The sequence below is a fragment of the Dreissena polymorpha genome, chromosome 1, assembly GCF_020536995.1.
Source record: "Dreissena polymorpha isolate Duluth1 chromosome 1, UMN_Dpol_1.0, whole genome shotgun sequence".
In the NCBI taxonomy this organism is placed as follows: domain Eukaryota; kingdom Metazoa; phylum Mollusca; class Bivalvia; order Myida; family Dreissenidae; genus Dreissena; species Dreissena polymorpha.
The window spans coordinates 98,323,398-98,335,335 of NC_068355.1; the positions used below are offsets into that span (position 1 = coordinate 98,323,398).

The following is an 11,938-nucleotide window of genomic DNA, read 5'->3' on the forward strand; positions in this document are numbered from 1 at the left end:
GACATGTAATATTGCACCATATGACCTGAACACAAATTTAAATGTCATAAATCAACAATGGCAATTACTTTTTTCTAAATGGCAGAAAACGTTATGGCTTTTTGTCCACTGCATATCATTTTATCAAATCTACCTACATAAAAAGTTCCAAGTTTATTCATCTTTTAGTTTACCAGATATAATCTGGTGAAAATTTAAGTGGACAAACTTAAGAGAGAGAGTAATTGCTTTAAAAAATATGGAAGCTATTGTTATGGCAATTTAGCACATTACTTCCCGTGATTGAGATCTCTCTACCTATGAAGTTACAAGTGCAAAGCACTGTTATTTTTAGAGGTATTTATCTGACTAAATTTAAATATTAATGAAAACAAAAGACAATAACTCTTAAAATATGGAACCATATGTTATAATTGCTGTGCTCTGCACATACAATCAATGACATCTCCTACCAAGATTTAAGTTCGTATCTCTCGTGTTTTCAAGGCTCTGCATAAAATTCAACGAACAAAATATATACAAAGGGCAATAACTCTAAAATGTTACAACCAAGAGTCATTATTCTTGCAAACTACACTTTCCCATAATGAAATTTAATGGTATCTACCTTAGAAGTTTGAAGATGGTTTCCATTACAGTTGTTAAGATGTCCTTAATTAGAAATCCAATGTCCAAATAGCCAGATGTAAAACCTGCAACCCCCTTACACCATTTGTCTACATGGGGATTAAAATTACAACTTCCAAGAAAAAGAGAAATCTCTTTAAAATCAAAAACAGTAAGCATGCTTACCTGTTTGTATCAAAAAAGGCCACATCTTGTCTGATGATGGACTGAAAGAGCACCTTGCGTAACCTAGCAACCACCCGCTGTCCTGCTAGAGTAAAGAGCCAGGAACGAGCCATGCTGAACAAGTTGCCCCCCACATAGATTCCCAGCAGGATGAACACTGTCTCATTCAATTCACCTGAAACAGTAAATAAGTTGGTGTCTGAACAAAAACAGACTTAATGCATGAGAAGTCACCACAGGCTTATCAGGGGCAACACTTTCCAACTTGCAGATAGTGTATCCCCTGGTTGCAGATTGTGTATCCCCTGATTGCAGATAGTGTATCCCCTGATTGCAGATAGTGTATCCCCTGGTTGCAGATTGTGTATCCCCTGATTGCAGATAGTGTATCCCCTGATTGCAGATAGTGTATCCCCTGCTTGCAGATAGTGTATCCCCTGATTGCAGATAGTGTATCCCCTGATTGCAGAGAGTGTATCTCCTGATTGCAGAGAGTGTATCCCCTGATTGCAGATAGTGTATCCCCTGATTGCAGATAGTGTAGCCCCTGATTGCAGATAGTGTATCCCCTGATTGCAGATAGTGTATCCCCTGATTGCAGATAGTGTATCCCCTGATTGCAGATAGTGTATCCCCTGATTGCAGAAAGTGTATCCCCTGATTGCAGATAGTGTATCCCCTGATTGCAGATAGTGTATCCCCTGATTGCGGATAGTGTATCCCCTGATTGCAGATAGTGTATCCCCTGATTGCAGATAGTGTATCCCTTGATTGCAGATAGTGTATCCCCTGATTGCAGATAGTGTATCCCCTGATTGCAGATAGTGTATCCCCTGATTGCAGATAGTGTATCCCCTGATTGCAGATAGTGTATCCCCTGATTGCAGATAGTGTATCCCCTGATTGCGGATAGTGTATCCCCTGATTGCAGATAGTGTATCCCCTGATTGCAGATAGTGTATCCCTTGATTGCAGATAGTGTATCCCCTGATTGCAGATAGTGTATCCCCTGATTGCAGATAGAGTATCCCCTGATTGCAGATAGTGTAGCCCCTGATTGCAGATAGTGTATCCCCTGATTGCAGATAGTGTATCCCCTGATTGCAGAAAGAGTATCCCCTGATTGCAGATATAGTATCCCCTGATTGCAGATAGAGTATCCCCTGATTGCAGATAGAGTATCCCCTGATTGCAGATAGTGTATCCCCTGATTGCAGATAGTGTATTCCCTGATTGCAGATAGAGTATCCCCTGATTGCAGATAGTGTAGCCCCTGATTGCAGATAGTGTATCCCCTGATTTCAGATAGTGTATCCCCTGATTGCAGACAGTGTATCCCCTAATTGCGGATAGTGTATCCCCTGATTGCAGATAGTGTATCCCCTGATTGCAGATAGTGAATCCCCTGATTGCAGATAGTGTATCCCCTGATTGCAGATAGAGTATCCCCTGATTGCAGATAGAGTATCCCCTGATTGCAGATAGTGTAGCCCCAATTGCAGATAGTGTATCCCCTGATTGCAGATAGTGTATCCCCTGATTGCAGATAGTGTATCCCCTGATTGCGGATAGTGTATCCCCTGATTGCAGATAGTGTATCCCCTGATTGCAGATAGTGTATCCCCTGATTGCAGATAGAGAATCCCCTGATTGCAGATAGTGTATCCCCTGATTGCAGATAGTGTATCCCCTGATTGCAGATAGTGTATCCCCTGATTGCAGATAGAGTATCCCCTGATTGCAGATAGTGTAGCCCCTGATTGCAGATAGTGTATCCCCTGATTGCAGATAGTGTAGCCCCTGATTGCAGATAGTGTAGCCCCTGATTGCAGATAGTGTAGCCCCTGATTGCAGATAGTGTAGCCCCTGATCAGCCTGTGCAGACTTATCACTCATGCATAAAGGCTGTTTTCCAAAGGCAAGTCTGGTCTATTATGTGTGTGTTGTATATTCTCATCTACATTGGCATCACCTCTAGAAGTTTGTAAGGTCATGATACTTGTGCATACAAGAGTGCTTGTTTTTTTTTATAGAGTCATCCCTGGAGATTAATGGTCAGCCAATATTTACCTATAAAACACTTTTACTGATGAATACTTTGACTATTTTATTTTGATGACTGTTTGTAAATGTATGGCTGATCATGCAAGATACAGGAGATATCCCTCTCCCCTGGTTACTCATAGTATTATAGTTATGGTGTGATTCACCAAGAACACTTCACCTTGATTTTGTCAAGATTCAGGATAATCTGGGACAATACACATATGCATTAATCCCATTTTTCCAAAAGACCAGATTATATTTCAGTTAACAAGATCTTTGTCTGATACATGAAGTAAGTAACATATTATGCAAAGAGTTTGTGATTTTTATGCAATCTCAAAACTTGGTCTTTGACTCTGTATGACAAAGACTTTATATTGTTTGAGACTGAATTAGACAAAAATAAGTTTTTGCTGTTAACATATTAAAACTGAGGAGCTGCGCCATGAGCGCATGATACGCCCGTCGTTCGCCAATGAAGTAGTAAGGTAATAAATAACCCTTTGAATCATTTTTTTACTTCAGTTTATTTGTATTTGAATACATGGTTTATTTTATAAGTACATGAGCATGGAGTCCCATAACTCTGGAACGACAATTCAGAATTCCGTCAAAAACGAAAGGGGATCAGGGTTTATCAATATTAAGATTGTGTTGAAATTTGAAAAAAATCCATCGAAGGATATTTGAGCTACAGTAGGACATTCAATGAAATCACGAAATTTTGACGAACAAAGTCCCATAACTCTGGAACGACAATTCAGAATTCCGTCAAAAACGAAAGGGGATCAGGGTTTATCAATATTAAGATTGTGTTGAAATTTGAAAAAAATCCATCGAAGGATATTTGAGCTACAGTAGGACATTCAATGAAATCACGAAATTTTGACGAACCAAGTCCCATAACTCTGGAACGACAATTCAGAATTCCGTCAAAAACGAAAGGGGATCAGGGTTTATCAATATTAAGATTGTGTTAAAATTTGAAGAAAATCTGTCAAAGGATATTTGACGTAGCGTACGACATTAACAGACGGACGGATGGACGGCTACGGTAGGACATTCAATGAAATCACGAAATTTTGACGAACAAAGTCCCATAACTCTGGAACGACAATTCAGAATTCCGTCAAAAACGAAAGGGGATCAGGGTTTATCAATATTAAGATTGTGTTGAAATTTGAAAAAAATCCATCGAAGGATATTTGAGCTACAGTAGGACATTCAATGAAATCACGAAATTTTGACGAACAAAGTCCCATAACTCTGGAACGACAATTCAGAATTCCGTCAAAAACGAAAGGGGATCAGGGTTTATCAATATTAAGATTGTGTTAAAATTTGAAGAAAATCTGTCAAAGGATATTTGACGTAGCGTACGACATTAACAGACGGACGGACGGACGGACGGACAGACGGACGGACGGACGGACAGACGCGGGGTATACCATAATACGTCCCGTCATAGACGGGCGTATAAAAACTAGGTAGGGGCCAATTTTGACCCCAATCTTATGATTTGAACAAATTTAGATGACCACCATATGATGTCACACACTTTATATTTAACCCCTGACCAGATATTTACATTTTTAATGTCATTTACTTTATAAGTCAAAATCAATCATAAGACACATGTGCATGGTTAGTTTTGACCCCAGATGTATGATTTGAAAAACCTATGAAGAGGATATACTGTAATACAAATCAAATATAAAACACCTCACCCTTGCAGTTTCAGATAAGATGTTTGACTTTAATTAAGAAATAATATGGTTCTATCATGGTTTGTTGTCGAATAACCCACAGTAAGGGGTATAGATGCATAGGAATAAAATCACGAGTGCGAAGCACGAGTGATTATATAACACGCATCTATACTCCTTACTGTGGGTTATTCGACAACAAACCATCATAAAAAAAGATTATTTTGATTCTAATACGCTTCTGATTGATTTGGTTCAAGCTTTTGGACGTGAACTATATTTTTCAATACTCAGCCCTTCTTAGTACAAAGTTCATTAAACATATGACGTTTTCATTCATAAATATTTTGCAAATGACGTCACTTTCATTGATGCTACTGAAAAACTGACATGCTATAAATGTTTTATTAATTACGTTTCTTAACAAATAACATTCTTTGCAGGCGTGGTTATGCCACTTATCACCAAATATACCATTTGTTTTTTCATTACATTTATATACATGCTACATTCATAACATTTCTTTAAGAGCGATTTTTAGCATGTGCATTTTACTGCAATATTTTCTTTATTTATTCGGAACTATTTTCGAAACATTAAGCTCCGCCCATAATTTATTGCAGAATAACACACACTTGATTTCCTTCTTTGTCTATAGAAAACAAGTTGCATGCCGTGTTAGAATAGACATTTTACTATACTTAAAGAACTTTATTTGTGTAATACATGTAAGTAATTAAAAGTAAGATAACCACTGGGGCGGGGCAAGTTTTGAAAAAAACAAGCAAATTCGTTGAATTGATATCCCCCGCCAATATGCTTCTGGACTCAAAAGTGTTATATTTGACACTTAAAAAAAGCATTTTTTCAAGATACAAAGGGCCATATCTCCATTATTAACAGATGGTGTAAAATGCCATTTGGCGTGCATCATCCCCTTATCCATATATATACTCATACCAAGTTTCAATGGAATCCGCCAAAGCACTTCCAAGATATGGCTCCGGACGGAGGGAAAGACGGACGGAAAGACAGACGGACAACGCCAAAACAATATCCCTCCGCCGATGGCCAAAAAAAAGCGGATGATCACTATATGACATTCCATGTAAAACAACAAACGTCTGGGCCAAACAATTAAGAAAAGAAGACTGTAAAAGTTTTTCATACATACATATAAGTATAACAATAAACCCTTAGGGCCAATTATGACCCCAGACTCATGATTTGATAACAGTTGGCAGAGGAACACCATATAATTTCAAACACTGAATATCAAACTCCTGAAAGTTATTTGCTTTATTAGTATATATAAATCTTTTGACCATTGGGAATGGCAAGTTTTGGCTTCCTCCACATGATTTCATCAAACTTAGTAGAAGACAGCCATACTTTCATACATTCTAAAACCAAACATCTCAGCTTTGCCATTTCAGAGAAGAATAGTTTATAAGTGTTTACTATAAACATATCAGAACAAGAGATGTGTTTGTAAGAAACACAATGCCCCCTATTGCACCGCTTTGAAATAAAATTTCAATATATCATTTGGCAGGTTTAGAAATTATCTCCCTTTTAAAGCTTATTACTTCCCTTGCAGTGTATTTCATGACTTGTGACCTTGAAGGATGACCTTGACCTTTCACCACTCAAAATGTGCAGCTTCATGAGATACACATGCATGCCAAATATAAAGTTGCTATCTTCAAAATTGCAAAAGTTATGGCCAATGTTAAAGTTTTCTGACGGACGCACAGACTGACAGATGGACTGACGGACAGTTCAACTGCTATTTGCCACCCTAACGAGGGCATAAAAACTAGGGCGGGCCAAATTTGACCCCAGGTTTATTATTTGAAAACACATTGTAGAGGACCACAATACAATGTTACACACTTAATATTAAACCCCTGACCCTTTGTTGTTACATACAAGATTTTTTAATTGATTTACAACACAAGACTATGCCAATCATGTGACCCCCTAGGGCGCAGCCATTGTTTACCCCAGGGTAAAAATTTGAACAAACTTAGTAGAGGCCTACAAGACTATGTAACTCACCAAAAATTAAAGCCTTGGTCTTTATGTTTGCAAAGAAGGCAACTTTGAATGTTTTCATTTTTAAAACCTGACTTTTGACCTTCATATGCAATGGATTTGAACCACTTTGAAAGATGGTCAACCAAGCATCCTACCTATTAAGTTGTATTCAATAATTCCCAACAGATTCGAAGGAGAATTTGATAGAAGAAAAAAGTTGTTTGATGCACAGACACAACATGATATCCTGAAAGATTCCCATGAGCACTTTGTACTCAGGTTAGCTATAAAAAAGCTCATTGTTTAATTATCCAATCAATCAACTTTAAACCCTTGGAAACCAGAAAGGTGGAGCAATCTAAATGCTTGTTTGTTAACAGCTTAAAGGGTGTAATCCAAATCTCCAAAACCCATCTCATCTGTAGATACCAACAACAGTTTTATTCAAATAATTATAGCTGATATGGAATTTGATTCTGAAATGATTTTGAATGGGTCATCTTAGTTTCAACCCCCAGATAAGTGGATTTGCCCAAATCCTAGCCCAAAACTGAGCAAATCTTTTGCTACTTCAGAGATTGTCAAAGAAAAACAACTGTGACAATTTACTCATGCTATGCTGGGCTGCATCAACGACCTTGCCAAAGTAGAGTGGCGCCACCATCTGGGTCCCACTGGACACAAGAAGACACAAGGCGCCCATTAGCAGCATAAACAGCTCCTAGGTACAGGAGAAAAATAGCAAACTGGGCTATTATTAAAAGTAGACATTTTCACTTTGTTGCTACCTATATGTGGTTGTTTTGATCATCATTATTTTTGGCAGTTACATTTTAACAATGTTCACATCATGTATCATTACTCTTAGAAAAGCTTAGTATTACATTTTATCTGTATAGAACTTGATTCATGTTTCCATGTATTGTTTTGAAAAAAAACACAACTGTTGTGTTGTAATACTAAACAGTTCAACTGCAGTGAGGTGAACCTATTGAAAGTGCTTACGTTGACAATATCTGAGTCAATTCTTAAGTTTCCTTAATGCTGATCTTGATTGCCTGAATTGTAATGGTCAGTACACCAGCTGTGCTATTCTTTTCAGTACCCATGCAATTACATACAACTGCACTTTACAAAGTATACAAAGCATTGTCATTGCCATTTTTTGCATTAAATGTTCACGTATTGTTGTCTAGTGTATAAATAAAAACACATGCAATGAAGCAACTTAATTCTGATAATCAACGACAGAATATAAATTAATTCAGTCACAATGAGTGAACATCTTTAATGACACATGATTCATATGCATTATTTTGTCTCACAGGGTACATTCTGTGTGCTGAAAGCCTACAACTTACCTCTCTCGCAAGTGAAAACAGTCGCATTATGCTCAATCTTTTAACAGGATTGCCATCTTTATCCACTTCAAGGCCATCTTCATTATAATTGTGCACAATTTGAATGTCCTGAAAGAAAACATGCAGCTATCAGTACGTACTATGTAACTTGAGCAATAAACCATCATCAATATGATCATAAATGTACTATTCCTCTTTGTTAAAAAAAAGGTTATTATCATAGCTAACAAAAAATAAATAATTCAGCAAAATAATTAATTCCTATATATCTTAACACATTGTCAATTAAATGATGGCCTCACATCATGCAATTTAGCACGTTTCTGGGACGAAACTTTATGTACATGTTTCATGCAAAAATGGGTCTTATTCTTTTTGCAACCCGAATAGTTTCAGACCTATCTTATCTGCCTGGTCAGGAGCTTCCCTGTCAGCTATAAAGTCACACAAGGATGTATGGTCTCAATTGCAGAGAGGGTAGCTTTTGACCAGACTGCGTGAATGCACAGGCTGGTTTGGAGCTCCCCTGACTCAATATGGCATAAGAACTATTTTGATATGACCAGTGTCAATTTACCTTTAATCTCTCTAAGGCTTTGTAGCTAGCAAGTAACATCCCAGTTTCCACCAGAGAGAAAACTAGCGCACATATCAGCAAAGCCTCGCATGTTCCGTGCATCTTTACATAATTGGAGTCATGAACGATGGCATACAAAACCATTCCCCCTTTAGTACCTGTGAATGCCAGTCCAGCAAGGGATACTGCAATTTGCACTGCAAAACACACTGAGTTAAGGTGCTGCTTATCTACATAGCTTCCATGTTGGATCTGCCTTAATGCCAGTTTCTCTCGAAGAGATATACATGGAATGAGGATTAAAATCTTCAAGACAGCCACAAGGACAAGGTCAAATACAGAGCTGAGAAAGGCATACTTGGCCACACTGTCGATGAAGTAATCTGATGCACCAGCTGAAAATAAACACAACTTGAATTTGCCAACAACTGACTTGAAATACATGTACCTATTAAGATTAATTAAATATTTATATTCAGTATACTATGACAGATTTTTACTGCTATCTCAAAGCTAGCTAGCTCATAATAAAATACTGGGAACTAATGGTGGCAGTGTAATGAAAAGAACTAAATGATTTATCTCCCTTGTTCAAAGAGGTTATAGATCAGTTTATAAATATGGGTGTATCTCACATTGATTTAAATGTCAACAGTTTTGAAAGGAAATTCCAGCACATTTTCTGGATATTTTGACTGAATATGTTGCTAGTATAGTTGAGAAAAAGAAGAGCTTGAATTATTTCACTCAACTCTTCCAACTTATATTACCCAGTAGGTCATTTGTTTACTTGTCCAGACCTATATTTGGGTTGGCCTGGACTACTGCTAATGTCGGGCCATGGTATGTTATATATTCTTTGTATAAAATTCCACTAAAGCCTGCTATTTCCACTTCCATAGACAAAAAAAATAGACAATCAGTGTTGCATGTACTGTAACAAACCATGGGAAAGCGGAAGAAGGACAAAAAATTCCAATAAATTGTGAAGTAACACGCTCGTTTTAAAATGCCAAATCTGACCAAAAAATTATTTCTGCATAAGGCAGCACAGTTCAACTCGTTTAAATGTATGCTTCTTATATTAAAGTTAGCCAAAATTTTAAGGGCTTGATTTATTTGTCTTTTTTTTAAATTGCTTAGCAGAATAGATTCACTTTGTTTAAGGACTCTATGGCAACTCATTGATTCATAAATATAAATACTAAATAAATGACGCTGACATCATTTCAACTTGTTTTGTTGTGTTCACCTCACAGAAATGCACAAGTGTAAAGACAATAATACCATAGTTATTATATTAGCAGATTTATTGTATAAATTTGTAAAAAAATCTCACTGCAATAATCAACAATTAGCCAAAATTATTTCTTACATAAACAATTAAGCATACTTTTAAGCCATTGTTGTAATAGAGATGCATGAAATATTCAAACACATACGTGTGAACCAAAGGACATTTGAAACTATTCCATCCAGAAAAACAGTGGCTACAAAAACAGTAGTAAGTCGGATCATAGGTAGGCTGTAGCGAGGCCTAATCTTGCTTTCCTGAACATCACATCCTTCTTCAAGGACTGGAATTTCATCCATCATGTTGCTGCACCTACAAATTAAAGATTAATGATAAGTAATTTCATTAATTCCAAAATCCTTTTTTTAGTCACTAATAGTACATGACTTTGTATAAAATATTGAAAGATAGATGATTAGATCTCTGCTTTGTACACAAAGATACCTCGGAACATAGATTGACAATTATAACTATCTTCCAGGGTTGAAGCAATACATGTTTTAGAATGCGTGTTGTTGTTTTATTTCAATTGTTTAACTTGCTAGTAATCTCCTTTTAAAAATCAATAGAAAGTTATTTTTGTGTCAATTAATACACTTCAGTAACAAATATAATTCATGTTGGGCCAATTTTCAGCCAAAGATGTGTCAAAAAACAGTATTTAAACATGGTTTGCTGTAGACAAGGGCATGCATATAAAGGAGCTTACAGGGTTTTAGTGAGGTCAATTGGAACAAACTTCCAAGATGAAGTTATCTGAATAAATTGGGAATAGTTTATCTGAATAAATTGGGAATAAAGTACTTATCAGAGATGAAACAGTGTCTGAAAAACGACATTATCGTAATTTTAGTTATATTTTACTGTTCAAATGCGTCAATAATGTGTTTTATAAGAGAAAATGATATTTTTACATCCAATTTCTTGAACCTAATGTACGTAGCCAAAAGGTTTGTGGATGGTTTTCCTTCAATAACTTTTTTACCATGACGTCTACCATCTTGAAAAAAAAACAACGAGATAAGCTCAAACACTCTAGAGCTCAAAGGGCGTAATCATTTAAAAAAAACATTAATACAAAGTGGGTTAAAGAAGAAAATATCCGCAACTACTTCATGAAACAAATTAAAAGGACGCCATCTTGTGGGTAAGTTCCAACTAACCTCACTTAAAGCAATTTAACCTGACTGTGTAGAGGAGGCACGTGAAATGTGCATTCAATACAGAAACAAATAAATAGATGAAATACCTACTGAACAGTACTGATGGTATATCACTTTTCCTTTGGTGGTTGATGGCAGTTTCTTCTCTAGTTATAGTATAGTATAAAACATGATATGAACCATGAATATCATCTTTTAAATTATGGATATTGTGAATGATATGATAGTGTTTGTTATGGTAATAAGTATATTAAACAATTTAAAAAGTGATTTCTTACCAAATCAAGTGCTGTTATTTTTATTTTTATGCATCACATCTATGTTTAAAATGAAAAATAATTGTGTATGCGTTTGAAAACATTAATACAAATAATTCAATACAAAATAACAAAACACTGTTGTTCGTTTACTTTTAGAAAGCTTATGCTAGATCTATGTTAACGACTTACAAAGTAATAATTAGTAGCACGTGCCTTTAGTGTCCAATTAGTAAACAAACAATCCAATGGCTACTGGTTTTCTTCACAAATATCAGTGGAACGAACTGGTAGTGGCGCGAAACGTCCATAAACTGCTCTAGGTTGACCTATACTGGCTACAGTAAGTTCACTGTTCTAGAACTATTAACTGTCCTAGATTTATAATAAATATATCATACTTTCGAAAATAATATAAATAATTATTAATAAAAATAAATATATTTACAATTGCTGTCTTTTAACAATGACAGTAAAACGCGCATTACATAACAAAATAAGTTACATATTAGTTGTTATGATGTCTGCAACGTTCTCAATTTTAACACCAATTTACAGTCAATGCACAGCAGGACTTTGAGAATTCAAATTCATTTCATTAGACTCCTATTGAACCCAATAACGATTGTTTTAAACAATAATGATTAGTTTTTCGCTTGCGCTCATATTATTGACGGTTATTAATAGCAACTGATTATGTTC

The 11,938-nt window shown here is 36.1% G+C and overlaps 1 protein-coding gene across 5 annotated transcripts in view; it reads right to left on the minus strand.

The window, feature by feature from the left end:
• Positions 1–11,792, minus strand: part of LOC127841971 (ABC transporter B family member 1-like) — a 38,943-nt gene extending 27,151 nt beyond the window's left edge. The window contains exons 1-7 of one of the 5 annotated variants that reach the window (XM_052371195.1): positions 11,453–11,790; positions 11,070–11,125; positions 9,965–10,128; positions 8,523–8,917; positions 7,946–8,053; positions 7,194–7,305; positions 793–967 (exon numbers count right to left, since the gene is read on the minus strand). In XM_052371195.1, coding sequence (XP_052227155.1) covers positions 793–967; positions 7,194–7,305; positions 7,946–8,053; positions 8,523–8,917; positions 9,965–10,118 — 944 coding nt within the window. In that variant the 5' untranslated portion in view covers positions 10,119–10,128; positions 11,070–11,125; positions 11,453–11,790. Of the gene's footprint in view, positions 1–792; positions 968–7,193; positions 7,306–7,945; positions 8,054–8,522; positions 8,918–9,964; positions 10,129–11,065; positions 11,126–11,428 lie in introns of all 5 variants that reach the window. The other 4 variants (XM_052371184.1, XM_052371205.1, XM_052371226.1 and 1 more) reach the window with 4 other exon arrangements.
• Positions 11,793–11,938: the final 146 nt, after the last annotated feature.